The sequence below is a fragment of the Glycine max genome, chromosome 12 (assembly GCF_000004515.6).
Source record: "Glycine max cultivar Williams 82 chromosome 12, Glycine_max_v4.0, whole genome shotgun sequence".
Classification (NCBI taxonomy): domain Eukaryota; kingdom Viridiplantae; phylum Streptophyta; class Magnoliopsida; order Fabales; family Fabaceae; genus Glycine; species Glycine max.
Window position 1 is genome coordinate 40,285,162 of NC_038248.2, and position 16,502 is coordinate 40,301,663.

General features: G+C 33.9%; 3 protein-coding genes across 4 annotated transcripts; 1 reads left to right on the plus strand and 2 right to left on the minus strand.

Annotated features, from left to right (window-relative positions):
• Positions 1-615: 615 nt before the first annotated feature.
• LOC100802590 (multiple organellar RNA editing factor 8, chloroplastic/mitochondrial) lies at positions 616-2,777 on the minus strand. Its single transcript, XM_003540433.4, has 4 exons — positions 2,260-2,777; positions 1,816-1,913; positions 1,657-1,722; positions 616-1,387 (listed from the first exon to the last, which is right to left on the minus strand). Exons 1-4 carry the CDS (start codon positions 2,643-2,645, stop codon positions 846-848), a joined length of 1,092 nt encoding a protein of 363 aa, XP_003540481.1. The 5' UTR covers positions 2,646-2,777; the 3' UTR covers positions 616-845.
• A 3,889-nt stretch (positions 2,778-6,666) lies between these two features.
• On the plus strand, positions 6,667-8,992 carry LOC100776372 (ABC transporter G family member 10). The gene has a single exon (XM_003539566.5). It carries the CDS (start codon positions 7,024-7,026, stop codon positions 8,854-8,856), a length of 1,833 nt encoding a protein of 610 aa, XP_003539614.1. The 5' UTR covers positions 6,667-7,023; the 3' UTR covers positions 8,857-8,992.
• Positions 8,993-9,639: 647 nt separating this feature from the next.
• On the minus strand, positions 9,640-13,092 carry LOC100803116 (protein DJ-1 homolog B). 2 transcript variants are annotated; one of them, XM_003540434.5, is made up of 7 exons: positions 12,656-13,092; positions 12,026-12,175; positions 11,749-11,934; positions 11,066-11,146; positions 10,682-10,882; positions 10,460-10,600; positions 9,640-10,046 (listed from the first exon to the last, which is right to left on the minus strand). In XM_003540434.5, exons 1-7 carry the CDS (start codon positions 12,995-12,997, stop codon positions 9,840-9,842), a joined length of 1,308 nt encoding a protein of 435 aa, XP_003540482.1. In that variant the 5' UTR covers positions 12,998-13,092; the 3' UTR covers positions 9,640-9,839. The 2 variants fall into 2 exon arrangements, with proteins under 2 accessions (XP_003540482.1, XP_040863579.1); XM_041007645.1 differs by having other exon boundaries at positions 10,460-10,882.
• Between the last annotated feature and the right edge of the window lie 3,410 nt (positions 13,093-16,502).

Consider the following 16,502-nt stretch of genomic DNA (forward strand, 5'->3'; position numbering starts at 1 on the left):
CATTTTTTTTTATCATCAATCAAATACTAACACTTTCTTTTAACATATTTTTTCAAATTGAACATGTCATAACAGAGCTAGTTTCCTACACCATGAAATCCATGTCATAACAGAGCTAGTTGCCGACTAACTAAACTTGGACTTGTAAAATAATTCTACCTAACCTATATAGAAATCAAAACCATGTTAGCACAACTGAACTACAACACTCATTAAGTTATGTTAACCCTTTACATCCATACTACCAACCATTTTAACTTCGTAATTTTTGTTTACTTTGCCGGACAAGGCAGATACAACCACAATTCTACAACGTCGAGAATCACTTGCTTAAATAACGCCCAATATAAATAATCTCAGGTAATGTAGATTTTTCCTATCCACCTCTCATCTTCACAATATATTCTTGCTGCTTATCCACAAAAATAAATAAATAAATAAATAAATATATATATATTCTTACTGCCTTTCAACAATTTCGCTCCCCACTACCCAAACTTCACACACATCATCACCTCAGTGGAAAAATTTGAGACAAACTTCTTGTCAATAAACTAGACCCCTAAACAGGTAATTATTACTACAGTAATATAATAATAAGTCTGCAAGGCAACCTCAATCAAATGACAAATTATAGACCGTCAACCTCACAAACAATACAAAACGATCGTATCTAGCCTTAAATATTGTGGACTTCGGATACACAACATGCAGGTTCATTAGAAATAGTTGTAACATGTAAGACTAATAAATTCTAATTCCTTGAGAAACATGGCATAAACTCTATGTTGTCTTGGGCACAATTCCTCGTTATCTACATTGGCTAGAAAAATATGGCAGTGATCTCACGCAGAATATGGGTTCCCACCAGGTGGTCCTCCCATATCCCTGCTTGGCACATCTCTACTGGGAGCATTGTTTGACCATCCTGCATTTGGTTGAAAGCCTCCCATGTTCTGGTTTGGTGGTGGCCCTCCCATGTTCCCTGCATAGTTATTTTGAGGTACACCACCACCGGGACCATAGCCACCACCCGTGTTAGGAGGGTAACCACCTCCAGCATTGGGAGGAGCATATCCTGCATTGTTAGGAGGGTACCCGCCTGCATTGTTAGGAGGGTACCCGCCTGCATTGTTTGGAGGGTACCCGCCTGCATTGCTTGGAGGAGGACCACCCATATTAGGGCCAGGATTTGGCATAGGAGGCCTGCCCTGCATATCTCTGTTCACCACATTTTCCCTCCTCCTCTCAAAGTTTCTTGACCTGTCAGCATTACGAGGCCTGTCATTGCGCCTGTTTCTCTCATTGGCACGTGCATTGTTTCTAACCCACTCTTCGTGATACTTGGGATCATAGGGAACTGCTTGCCCGTTAATAAAGGGCTCACCTGGTCAGAAAAACAAAAAAGTTCAGAAAACACAATATTATAACATATCTGCGACAAGAAAAACATGCTATGTGGCAACAGTTTACAACCTAACCCCATTGTGAAACAGAACCTCACAATCATAACATACCATGCTATGCTAATGCAATCCAACAACATTCATGGATTCATGAGATGCTAATGCCAAAGGCACACACAGACAAGAAAAGCCATGCCTCAAAAATATTGAATATACACAAAAAGCCAGGTAACAGAACAAGAGATTTTACCTCCATAATCCTTTTCCTTAACATTCAAGTAAGAATCAGGAAGCACCCACCGAACTCCAGGCAATTCTGCAATTCCAAAAAACCAAAAACTAGAATTAAGAAAAAAAAACACTAGCACAGAACACAAACAATACCCTTAAGGTTGAAAACCACAAATACCTTTAAGCTTGATAGAAAGCTCTTCAGACACAAGAGCCCCAAACGCAAAGTAGTGCCTAGTCGAAACCGAATATATCTTCATCCTCGCCTCCTCTTCACTACAAAAACCAAACCAATCACACCAAACAATCAGCCCAATACACCCAACCATGTGGAGAATGCACCTTCAGTAGCCTCCACATAGCTCATTCGGGCTTATTTTTTATCATATAATACCAAGTTAAATATAAAAACTAAAATTAAGATATTGATTGAGCTATTCATCATACCCGTTATATTATTCATAACAAAGATGCAACTTTTTTATTTATTCTGTTAGAGCAAACGATAGCAATATAATATAACACTTAATAAAACTAATTAAAACACATAAAACAAGAAATTGGATAATAAAATTGGAATCATGGATAAAACATGAGGAATATTAAGAATAAGAGTGATTACCTTCCGATGACCTTGGCCAAGGTTTTAATGTAGCTATCGATGATGTCATCGCGGGTAGGGTCGCCCTCGGGCTTCTCCATGACGACGAGCCAGTGTTCGAAGTCGCAGCCGTCGAGCAAGATGGTTTCTTTCGGGGGACGGTTGGACCAGTTAGGGTTGGGGTCGTTGAGGGAGGAGGTGGTGGCGCGTGTGGAGAGGGCGCGGAGGGAGGGGGCGTTTGGGAGGAGGACGCGGCGGAGGGAGGGGTTGGCTGCAACGGAGATACGGCGGAGGAAGGAGAGCGCGGGGAGGGAAGGACGAGAGGGGGCGGTGGTGAGGGAGCGGAAGAGGAAGGGGGCTAGGGTTAGGGTTTTGGGGAAGATGCGAGAGAGGATCTGAGTCGCCATCGTTGGTGAGAGAGAGAGTGAGTGGAAAGGGTTTAGGGTTTTCTATCTGCCTTATAGAGTCATTGTTGTGATGAGGATTCTAGAATACAGAATAGAATGCTTGCCACAACAAAATGGTGTAAAATATCCTATAAAAAACCAACAACAAACAAACTTTTCTCTTCTTTTATTTTTTTCTTTCTCACTCTTCAAATATTTAACATTCTAATAAAAGTTATCTACAAGGTGTCATATGTTTAAATAGAATAAGAATATAATATAACATAAAATTAGAAAGTATTAGTATGTTTATTCAATTTCCGAAATGTTGCATATTGAAATATAGAATATCACACAATTTTATGAATAAAGAGTACATTAAATGTATTTTATGAATTAAAACCGTTAATTTTTATTATTGATTAAAACCACTAATTAATATATCATTAATGTGAATAATTAATTTCTGTATTAATTTTAAATTACTCTCCTTCAAAAATAAAAATGTTTTGATTTTTTTTCATATATACTAATTTAATCCCATTTACAAGGCAATATGATATTTACAAAAATACCCGTGGCTAGTAAACAATCACTTTTATCTTTAAACATGTAATTCGCTAATAAATGCATCCCTCAAATATAAAAATATAAAATTTAGTCCTAGAAAATATAAAAAGTGTGACAGATATATTTGATTGTTAATTTTCATCTGTCGTCGTTAATAAAATAGTTTACGTGACACATATAAACGAATTTATGAGTGAAATAATGGCTAACGTGACCATATCGAATTGTCAAGGTAATGACATATTTGTTATATAGTATTTTTTTAACTTTTCATTTTCTCACTCGCTAATAAATGCGTCCCAGAATGATGAAAATATAAAATTTAGTCTCAAAAGTGTGACAATCTATTAGTATTTTCATTTTGTAAGAACGTATTTATCAGGGGAGTGGAAGAGAAAAAGTCAAAAAATATTATATGATAAATATGTCTTTATGTGACAATTAGAGATGATCAAATTGACTATCATTTCATTGACAAATTCGTCCCTCTGTGTCAAGTAAATTCATTTATTAAGAGTGACAGATGAAAGTTAAGGGTCGAATATATTTATCGCACTTTTTACATTTCCAAAAACTAAATTTTATATTTTTATTTTTCAGAAATGTATTTATCAACAAATTACATGTTCAATGAGAAAAGTGATTATTTAACAAAAAGAAAAATGACACCCCAAAGGGTGGATAAGGCGATACATTTAATCCAATGTGATCCGAATGAGCAACTACAGCTAAACATGAGCTACCTGCAACTCCGAATAGCTTCCACTGTAGACCAAAATGGATGCATATGGCTAACTCCATTTGTAACAAACTGGACCACAACTTTAGAGTCACTCTCAAATAACAGTTTTTGAATACCAGCTTCCCAAGCAACTTCGAGCAAAGTCACAAACCCCCAAAGCTCATAATACATCAAGACATTTGTAGTCCCATTTATTCTGATTTTAGTGATTTACTTATCACTAACTCTTATTTAAGCCTAACTAATAAGCACTTTGATCCACTTATTTTGATTGTCATTAGTATGTTTAATATTACATTAAGACCTTTGATTTCGTTGAAGTGGGAAAAGTAAAAGAAAATTTACAGTGGTTGCGTTAACAGAAGGAAAAAAAAAAGTATATTTAACCATTTGGTTGATTAATCATACTATAAAGTGGATAATGATTATTGTAGACACTTTGCTCTGAAAAAACCCAAAAAGAAAACTAATCTAATTCCTTAATATATAAGATTATGACTAAGGGTGTACATGCTGTGGTATTCGGTTTTTAGATAAAAAAAAAATCACTTAAATCATAAAATCAAGATACAATTCAATTTAGTTCCGTTTAAAAATAATATCAAATTCAAATCAATTTTTTTTGGTTTGATTTAGTTTATTTTACTTTTTTTTAATCTATCATCATAATTTAAAATATATGAACTAAACTTACATTATTATTATTTTTAAAAAGAATTTTATTTTTTTTATTAAATTTTGTTTAACATATTTTAGTTAAAAATTATTAATTTCACTACTAGTATAAAATGATATTACCGATCCTTTTTGTAATATAATAATTTGTACATCACTTTGATATTTAATGATATTTTTTAACAATATTAATATATCATTTTTTAATCTATGAAAGTAAAATATGAAGTTTTTTAGATTTTTTATTGTTGTGATTTTTTATTTGAGCAATTTTTATTTTTTTATTATGATTTCACTATTTACAAATAGTTTGGTTTGATTTAGTTTTAAACACCCCTAATTATGAGTGTCACGATATTAATTCTTAATTTATTTATTCTTTATTAATTTTTAATACGAAAAAGTGAATTTTATGTTAGTATGTAAAAAAGCCTATCAATTTTGACTATTGTATTATCCTTAGTTGATAAAATGTTGATTTTTTTAATTATTTTGTGAACTTGAAGTTCAATTTCGATTTTAATTTATGCAAGACTTCATAAATTTTTTTTAAAAATTCAATCGTTGAATAAAAATATAAATTAATAAAAAAATACATATTTATAAATAAATTTAAAATATAAAAAAGAATTAAAAAATTATTTCATAAATATAAGTTAATATTCACCGATAAAGAAATCATAAAATATATTTACAAAACAAAATAACCATCAATAAATTAATATTAAAATACATAAACAATGAAATATATCTTTATTTATTATTGTTCATAAAACATATTTTAAATAAATAATAAAAGTAAAACAGTAAAGTAAACTTATGATAAAAAAAAATGTAGTTTCTAATGCTATTTATGTTGTATTGCGTTAATATATTAAAAAAAGATTTTTCCTTTATATAATATTTTTTTATGAATTTATTATGTATAATACATAATTAATTTTATGTTTTTCTTTTAGATCCAAATATATATTTTTAATTCAAGAATAAAAATATTTTATTGTTATAAATGTATTTTTTATCTCTTTAAATTGATTCATAATAATATTAAGTGGTAATTAAATGAATTTCTCTTATTTTTGTGTATATGTAGTATGTATATTACTATCAATTTTCATATTTTAAGTTTTAAATTAATTTAATGTATTATATTATTTTATATTTATTTTTTTACGCTATCTGTTACTTTTAGAAAAAAATAATTAAAAATTATTAATTACAAAGAACACAAAAAATATATTCTAATATTATATCCATAATAACAAAAACAAACACTCAATTATATATATATATATATATATTTACATTTTTATTTATAAATTTTATAAAGATACTGTATCGTTATCGTTAGTCAAAAAATAATAATTTATAATAAATTTAAATATCTCTAATTTTTTTGGAAACAACAGTCACAATTTTGATGTAATTATATATTACAAAAAAATAAAAAATAAAATAAAAAATTTATTTACATTCACACAAAAACTAAAAATATTAAAAATGTATAATATAAATAAATCATGCATGACACGTGTCTAAAATCTAGTGTTTAGAAAACATCACTTGATGACTCAAGCATAAGGATGTTCAAAAAACCATTTAAAGTTTTGGGTTTAGAACAAACAAGACTCATTTTTATTACAGGTAAATCATTTGAAATGTAACAAATAATTAATAGGGTAAGATATACACATAAAATAATGTTATATAAGTTGTTGTTTGTCTATCATTTTTTTGTTCTTTTCACAAGAGTAGTTTATTACGAGCAAAAAAAAAAAAGACGCATTTATTTGAGTAATTGATGCTCGCCAAAACAAAAAATTAAGTCATCGATTAAACAAATTTGATTAGGTGTTTACTCATTCATGATCTAGTAGAATTATCAATCCATTGAATTAAGAAATACACAACTTACAGTTAAAAAATATGTAGACAAAATTCTATATCACAGTTGAAAAAGATTGCAGTTAACTTGTAAAACTGAATTTGATAATTTTGATCTTCCACCTACTAAACTCTGAAGCTACCTCAGCATGTGTGGAAGATGGTGGGGGAACCAAACACTAACAATGCATAGTCAATATTCAGCTTACCAAATAAAAAACTTTCTACGTATACATTCTTTCTTTGGTTTTCTTGAATCACTATAACTCAGCCAAACTCTTTCCAAATCCAACACACCTTTAGAAATACAAGAGTACACCAAGTCAAGTCCCTTGTCCAAAGTCCAAACTTTCAAACTCCATTTGCATAATTACAAAACCTATGTTGTTGGCTTCTCTAGCTTAAAAACTAGCATATAGTTTGGTGTGTTAGCTCATCTCCCTAGCTTTCTCTCTATCTCCTCTTCTTCACATAACTTAGCCAATACATGCCTTTCTTCTCTCACTTTTGCATGCACACAAACACAAAATGGGATCACCATTCAAGCCCATCTCATGTACCAGAAAAACTCCATACATAATAGAAACAAAGAACTTGTCATACAAGTTGTGCAGCCAGCTTGATGAGTGTAGAAGCCTTTGTTTTGGTTCCAATCCGGGGAGAGGTGCCAAGTTCATTTTGAAGGATGTGAATTGTGAGGCAAGGCCAGGGGAGCTTACTGCTATTGCTGGCCCTAGTGGAGCTGGAAAAACCACACTGCTTGAGATTCTTGCTGGGAGAATACCCTCCTTTAAAGTGTCTGGCCAAGTTCTTGTCAATCATAGGCCTATGGATGTGAATCAGTTTAGAAGAACATCAGGGTATGTCACACAAGATGATGCTTTGTTTCCATCACTCACAGTTAAAGAGACACTCATGTATAGTGCCATGCTGAGGCTTCCCGGGGGAAGAAAAGTTGCTGCCATCAGAGTTGAAGAGTTGGTGAAGGAGCTTGGGTTGGACCATATTGCAGATTCAAGAATTGGAGGTGGATCAGACCATGGCATATCTGGCGGAGAGAGGCGTAGAGTTTCCATTGGTGTGGACTTGGTTCATGACCCTGCAGTTATTTTGATTGATGAACCAACTTCAGGGTTGGATTCAGCATCAGCTCTTAGTGTGGTCTCATTGCTTAGACTTGTTGCATTTAACCAAGGTAAGACTATTATCTTAACCATCCACCAACCTGGTTTCCGAATCCTAGAGCTATTTGATGGCCTCATTTTGCTGTCTGATGGATTTGTGATGCATAATGGATCATTGAATCTTCTTGAGGCTAGGCTTAAGTTAGCCGGGCACCACATTCCTGACCATGTCAATGTACTCGAGTTTGCTCTTGATGTCATGGAATGCTTGGTTATACATACTTCAGAATCTGTGGACAACCAGTTTCTGCTCAAAGAGAACCAAGATCACAAAATGAGGATGCAGTACTCTAAGGTTGCCAAAGAAAAGGCACTTATGTACTCAAATTCTCCAACGGAGGAGATTTCAATCCTAGGACAAAGATTTTGCTGCAACATATTCAGAACCAAGCAACTCTTTGTCACCCGGGTCATACAAGCCTTAGTAGCTGGTTTTATACTGGGGAGCATATTTTTCAATGTTGGCAGTCAACGCAGTCATGTGGCATTGCAAACAAGAAGTGGTTTCTTTGCTTTCAGCCTTACTTTTTTGCTATCATCAACAACAGAAGGCTTGCCTATTTTCTTGGAGGAGAGAAGAACTTTCATGAGAGAGACCTCAAGAGGAGCTTATAGAGTTTCCTCCTATGTTTTAGCAAATACCCTTGTGTTCCTTCCTTTCCTTCTATTGGTTGGTCTTCTGTATTCTACTCCAGTGTATTGGCTTGTAGGATTAAGGAAAGACATTGATGGTTTCCTTTACTTCTCCTTAGTGGTTTGGTTGGTCCTACTCATGTCGAATTCTCTTGTGGCTTGTTTCAGCGCTCTCGTGCCGAATTTCATCCTCGGAACCTCTGTGATTGCAGGTCTAATGGGGTCCTTCTTTCTATTCTCAGGGTATTTCATATCAGAAGAAAAAATACCAAGTTATTGGATTTTTATGCACTATTTGAGCCTATTCAAGTATCCATTTGAGTGCCTTATGATAAATGAATATGGGGGAGAGCAAGGGAAAATGAGATGCTTAGAAATTAACAATGGAAAATGCATACTATATGGAGTTGAATTCTTAAGACAACAGGGTCTGAGAGATTCACAAAAATGGACCAATTTGGCTGTAATGTTGAGCTTCATAGTGGGTTATAGAGTGCTTAGCTTTTTTATTCTTTGGTTTAGATGTTACAGGACCAGAAAATAGATCAGATTTACAACAGATTTAGGTACTCGTTACAGTCCTTCCACGGATTTTCATTTGATTTTTTTTTTCATCAATGACAATGCATAGTTCATACTTACACGCGGCAAAAATCTATCACTATTTGTACCAATAAAAACAAGGCTATCAATATTATTCTGATTCTTCTGAATTTTCCATGCTGCTATGATCTCCTTCTTCGTGTGTAACTCTTTGCACGCAATACTTACAGTGCTCTTTATTCTAACACGCAGTGTATACATTATCTGTTAACTCAAGAACGAGATTTTTTTTTTAATACTTAAGAACGAGAATGAAAAAATAAAAAGGATTATTCAGTTTCTTTTCCTCCTTGCAGAAACGAGTTCACTTACCAACAACCGGAATGTAACCGATGAATTACGAAAATGTAATTGTAGACTATTATTAACAGAACATAATAATGGCATCAGGATTGAATATCACATCAAGGGTGGGAGAAAATCCAGTGACACAAACATAGGTCACACCATAGGTTGTGGTTGCTAATTGTATATATTTCAGTTAATAAAGAGGTCACACCATGCGCAGAATCTGATTTATTTTTTCTCTCTTTTTCCATCAGATGTGCAAATTATGGAACTAACATTTTTCTTAAATTGAGTCCAGCACAAGAGCACAGCACTGGAGAATTATTATTCGTACACTTCCTACCAACAACACCTTATCTTAATTTATAATACAAAAAGTAGACATTGAAAGAAAAGAAAAAAGAAAAACACTAAAACCATCTTATCTTACACAGCATTAAAACCACAGCACTCTCCTTTCATTCAAGTAAAATTTAGATTCCACGGCAGTCGGAAAGCAACTACCAATGAGATATCAAAGTAATTAGCAACCACTTATATTCGTGATTTTTACAACTCAAGAAGGTTCAGATACACTCAATTATCCATACACATATCTATAATGCATCGGTACAAAAAGCTTCGCGTTCAAAAATCCTAAGGGCGTGCAAACACTACTGCCTTTGCAAGTTCTAGTGCTAACTTGCGTCCAAACAGCTTCTCCACAATAGCTAATGCAAACTCAATGGAGGTTCCTGGACCTCTGCTGGTAATAAGATTGCCATCAACTACCACCCTGTTTTCTACTTCACTCTGATCTGATAACTTGTTGCACATTACAGGAAAGGCAGTGGCCTTTTTACCCTGTATTGAAGAAAATAAAAAATCATGTCTCAAATTAACACCATGGTGCAAAATAAAGTCATAAACATTGGAGAAGCATGGATTGGAAATCAAGTTCAAAGAACTATTTAGGTCTAGCAAGCATTTTATAACACCATAAATATTAGAATGGAGACTCCACAGGGAAATTAGCATCATCAGAGAGTGTCTTTAGCAATAATGAACTTGAACCTTACTGTACAGTTTGTCATGCATGTTTTTCTAAATCTTGCTGATTGCAGAGCATGTGGCTAAGTTGACGTTGATTACAGAAAACCAAACCAAATAAACTTCAGATCAAGTTACGTGCAACTAAGAGAATTGAATGTATATTATTGTCATTTTACTGAAATCTTGCTTTATAAGGATCACAGATAGACCCAGAAAACAAATACCTTCAGCAAGCCATGGGGCTCCAAGACTAAAGCCGGGGATGCACATATTGCTCCATAATATATGTTTGATTCTCTTTGCTTTTTCAGCAAACTCACCAAGGTTTCTGAGTTTGCAAAAGTTTGGGCACCACCAAGTCCTCCCTGTAGAAAATTGAAATATATGCACAAACTAAATACTATGTATTGATTCATTACTATGAAGAAAATAAGAAGCCATCTTACAGGTAACACAATAAGGTCATATGAAAGTTTGGCTGCTTCATCAAGGAGCATGTCTGCCTCCAGTTTAACTTTGCGTGATGCCACAATCTCTAGTTTATCCTCAACAGAAGCAACCACAACCTTTGCCTTTGCTCTTCGCAGAATATCAATGATGATAACAGCTTCCATTTCCTCTGAACCATTTGCAATTGGTACAAGAATCTGAAAAGAAGACAAGTGCAAATACCAATACATGTCAAAGTTACAAATAGAGTGACAAAAATTTTCTTTGTAGGTGTAGATATATTCCTACCAAAGAAATTCAAAATAGCATAGTCGTGCTTCCTTTCTGAGATACTCTTGTTAATAAACAGAAATTTTACAGCAAAATTGTCAAAACCTCACCTTGGGTGGATTGTCTGATGTCCACTGCACTGGGTTAAACTCCTTAAAAGTATGTTCATCATCATGATTGGAATGCATGACCTGAATGTTGAATTACACAAGAAACTGATGAGAAAAGGTAAAGTAATTTACATCATAGCAAGGATCTGATATCATAAAGCAATACAAAATAGCACTTGCGTTGTATGTCAAAAATTCAGCAGTTGAAAGCTCAACGCACCCATGTGCACCAGTTCACTCATACATTCCCAATTCCCAAAGCCTAACACATACCCATTTCTATTTCCAGATATCACAGAACATGTCAGTGAGGGTTTGTCATAAAGAAGTCTATTAAAATAATCCAGAAAGGCAGAAACCAAATTACCAATTACCAACCATATTAATTCCCAGATTATTTCCGGATACTGACAGATTAAGCATATTATCAGTTATAAGTAGGCACCACGTTTATAGTGTGAGAGGAGAGATGAACTAATCTTGACCATTTAATTTTACATGGATGATGAAGATCAATTTCACTTCAATATAATCCGATCATCCGCGTATGATTGTATAATTTAGACTGGTCCCTCCCACCAGTCACCTGATAATGATATGCAACAAGTTGGTAGTGTATGCTACATTTCTCTGCTTTTCAAAAACAACAAGTGGAGTTATCATGGCACAAACGAAGTCCTCACCAATGGACCTGCAACTTCATCTGCTTTCTCTTTTCCAATTAACTGCTCAATCAAAGTGATGGCAAACTCCATGGTAGTTCCCGGCGCACGACTGGTCACAACTCTGCCATCCACCTGCACCCTAGACTCAGAAGTAGCGGCTGCATAAGCGGCCAATTTCTCCATCAATGCAGGATAACAAGTCGCCTGTCCAACAACCACACACACACACAGAGTCACCAAAACCATCACCATCAGCAACACAACACCACAAAGTGGATTGCTAAGCAAACTTTACCTTTTTCCCATTCAGCAAACCCCAAGGTCCGAGCACCACCGCAGGAGCAGCACACACCGCCGCATAGAGCCGTCCGTCCTCAACATGCTTCTTCACCAACCCTTCCAGAACTTTACAGTCTCTCAGATTCTCAACACCCTGTAACCCTCCCTACACACACAAAAACAATAACAATAAGTAAATGTCAGTGTTTATTGTTTAGTCTCTGACTTTCTAAAAATAGTTTAACAGTGATGTAAACCAGTTTAAATAAGTTTTTTCACAGTATCAACCAATCTGAAATCATTACCTTTCATTGCAGTTTGTAATTGAATGAAGGTTAAAAGAATGTTTACAAATGTCAGTGCCATTACCATAGACCCATAGTACTTGTATTTTCTAAAAATGACACTCTTCATAAACTCAACGATGGTTTAAATTACAATTCCATGGACTAATTTGTGGTTTTCTTTTCTCTAATAACAGTTAAGAAAAAATTAACCAGTGAATCAATTCGTGATGTTACAACAATGGTTCACAACTAATAACTAATCAATTTATCGGAATCATCTTTAATTTGATGATTAACAATCGAAACAATTTCAAGAGCAACGCAACAAGCATGTAGGAGATATTGAGAGAGAGAGGTACGGGGAGAGCGACGAGGTCAAAGGAGGTGGCAGCGACGTCTCGGACAGGGGCGTCGGCGATGATCTTGACGCCATGGAGAGCTTGGACGGCGAGGTTGTCGGAGGCGGAGGCGACGGTGACGTCGGCGCCGGAGCGTCGGAGGACGTCGATGGTGATGACAGCCTCCATGGGCTCGGTGCCGTCGGCGATGGGAACCAGGACCTTGTGAGCAGTGGCCATGAGCGTGGTGGAAGAGAGTGAGGGAGTGAAGAAGGAAAAACGGTTACTGTTATTGGGATTGGGAGTGGGAGTGAGAGTTAGAGGAAGTGTGTGAGGGAAGAATCGTAAATGACGCAATGCCATTTATGCTCCTTTTCCCCCCCTTTCCTATGTCTGCCTCGCTGTGTTAGTGTGTTTGTCTACGTGTCTCCTTCATGTGCCCCGTCTATCCCCGGTATCAGATGCTACTACTACTGCTAGTCTTCTTGTTTTTCTTTTTCAAGGGACATCAAAGGCAAAATTTTGTGCAATATATGATTAAAACTATAAAAAAAAATTGTATGAAAAGCTTATTCTGATGCTTTTAAAACGTTAAATATTGATATAAAACAATTGTATGTACAATATTTACATTTAAATTTTTAAATATTAATTTAAGCAAGACTAAACTATATTTGTTGTTGTAGTAAATGTAAAAATATTTAAAATTTATCCATGTCAAATTTTTAATATTTTTTTCATTCTTAAGATTTAATGTATCGTTTTTTTAGCCCGGAATAAGATTTGAATATTCAAACTTATATGTATTATTTATTTACATTGATTATATGTATAATTAATATAAAAATGTTACATTTATATCAATTTTTCACATAATCTATATAAAAAATATTATATTTATATCGGTTATATATATAATTAATGTAAAAAAATCATCATTTTTGGATTTACCTAAACGTATGTCCAAACAAAAAAAAGATGGTGAGAATTAATTAACTAATCAGAGATTACCCAAACAGTTTGATCATGCAATTTGGTGTAAAATATTTTGTACCTAAGTCTACCAAACATAGGTAGATGATCATCAGGGTATATTCGATTAAACATAGGATTGATCAATTCTCAAATAAACAATAAAAATAACAAAGATAATTAATTAACATAGAACATTGAAGAATTCCATTAAGAACAGAGAAAGTGGATACAATTGTACAGTTACACCATAAACCTTAGACTAGGGTAACTAGTCGCTTATGATCATCACAAAACTAGAAAGACTATACGAAATTAGCATAGACTTATCACAAGGGAAGAACAATGATCATGATCAGTCGTCATAGTATTGCCTCTCATTTACAGCCCTAAAAAATGTTCTCTAATTTGTAATAATGACAAAAGGTTCATTTATTGACTCCTACCCCCTATTTATATAGCTTCCTAAGAATACAAACTCGTTTGAGGTGCACTACGGCTATGATGAAATCTACCACGACTATAGTAAAAAATTATGACGCTAAAACTTTGGAGCATGATGAACTGAATATGACTGTCATGATGTGATTACGATCGTAGTGAATTCACTATAATTGTTGTCAGAAGACTGACACTATCTACAAATGGATGTCATCATATTATCATGGTTATCATGCTTATCATGGTCGTGCTAGATATATTATGATCATGGTCAAGTGACAGAGTCTTCAAATCTTTAGGTAAAAGTGCAAATTTATACTCTTTTTACTTAATTGGACAACTATGATTCTACAAGATAAAACTAGCACCCAAATGTAAGTTTTACCAAAAAAATGCATGCAAATGGGACAAAAACTGACACAAAGTATCTATAAAAGTGATTTATTAGGTGTTGTGAAAATTTAGTTCAACAAGTTCCTTTTCGGTCAATTTGGCATATCACAATGTATCTTTTGATCCAAACCGTGTTGAAAGCCTTTTCCACAAGCATCTTTGGAAGCTCTTCATTCCAAAAAATGTTGCTATTTTCATTTGGAAGATATTCTTGGATATGTTACCAACGCGGATCAATCTTAGCAAATGTGGAATCCGGCTAGTGGGGGTTGAATTATCTTGTCCATTTTGCCATGAAATGGATGAAACCCGAACACTTATTATTCACTTGTCCTTTTGCTTCAACTATTTGGAATGCATGGTATGACTGGTTGGGAATTGTTTCTGCTTAACATAAGGAACTCGTTCAACATTTCTTTCTACATGATTGTAGCTGGTTGGGGAAGGAAAAAAAATAAAGTGTGGAAGTCAATATGGAATGCAGCGGTGTGGTCATTGTGGTGTCATCGTAACAAGATTATTTTTGAAGATAATGCACTTAGACTTGGATTTTGTGTTGGAAACTATTAGGTTCAAATCTTGGCTATGGCTGCACTCATATGTTAAGAACTTTCATTTCTCTTTTTTTTTTTAATGATTTTGTAATCTTCTGATTTGTATTCAAAGTTTATAACTGCTCAGAGGAATACCATTGGTTGGGATGACTAAGTTAAGAAAAGGTGCAGGAAGAAAAACCCGAAACATGCAAAATTGCCGATGGTGGATACACGCGGGGGTTAAAAATAGGTGCAGAGTTTATGGTATATTTCATTGGATAGAGGAGAAAGAATTTATGAATTGTATTTTGTAATGGTTGAACTGGGACGCTAGCCTTTCGGTCTTTTTGTAATCTTGATGGTACTTCTGTTACCTTGTTAATAATATATAATGTTGTTTGCTAATAAAAAAAAGTTGATCATATGCCATAGATCTTATTGTCATTGAATATTTTCTAGTAGAGAACACAAATTCTATGACCCTGTTTGCATTGATAAGCACCTAACCGGCAAGAGAGCTGATCTCCATATATATATATATATATATATATATATCCGTCTAGGATGAAATTTGATGTCTATTTTCGTTAACAAATATAGTTCTATAGATATTTAAGGAAGATGACAAATACTTTTTTTAATATTTTTTATTCTCCTTAATAGGTCTTTTATCATAGAATAATGTATTAATTTATTTTTTTAACAATCACAAAGAGTACAGTAAAAAAAAGTAAAGTACCCCACTGTAAAGGTGTAAGAAATAAAAAGAGTGTGATTAGTTAAGAGTTTAGAAAAAGTACAGTGTAAAAGTGAATGATAAAATTAGTTAAGAGGATATGTAAGTATTTATAAATTTTAATCTTTATTATAAAGTATAAGTATGATATGTATAAATTACAAATTCTAACTACTAATAACTATTATAAATTTTTAACAATTCACCGTTGATCACTTATGTTTTATATATATCTTCACTGTTATAATTAACTTTCATATCTTTCAATTTTTTAACATTGTAGGGTTAACGTAAACCACCTACTCGAAATAATACGGGTATTAACAATCACTTAACAATAAATAACTGTACATGCAATCTAAAACCACGATCTCCTGTGAAAGTTTCTAAATAGGACGTTAACTCATGGTCAAACCTCAAAACGAAAGGGAAAGTAGATACTTACTTCCATCCATGCGTGTCTCGCAAATAAGATATCGAGATGGATCCACGTGCATGTTTGTTTCTGATGGATCCACGAAATACGTACAGTAGGTAAAAAAATAAATTGAATTAGTCATATCATGTCTAGTAACTAGTATTATTTGCCGCAAAAATATGAACACAAAAATCTTCTAGGCCCTCCCTGAAGTAGTGAGCATAATTCTGTGTCCCATCCTTAAGACTAGTACCTTGAGCACTTATAGCATAAAACAAGATATGCCATCATAAAGAAGGCAATGCCAAGGAAAAAGAGGAATCAACAGAGAGCACTATATATAGTTCCCTTAATGGGACCAATAGTTCCCTT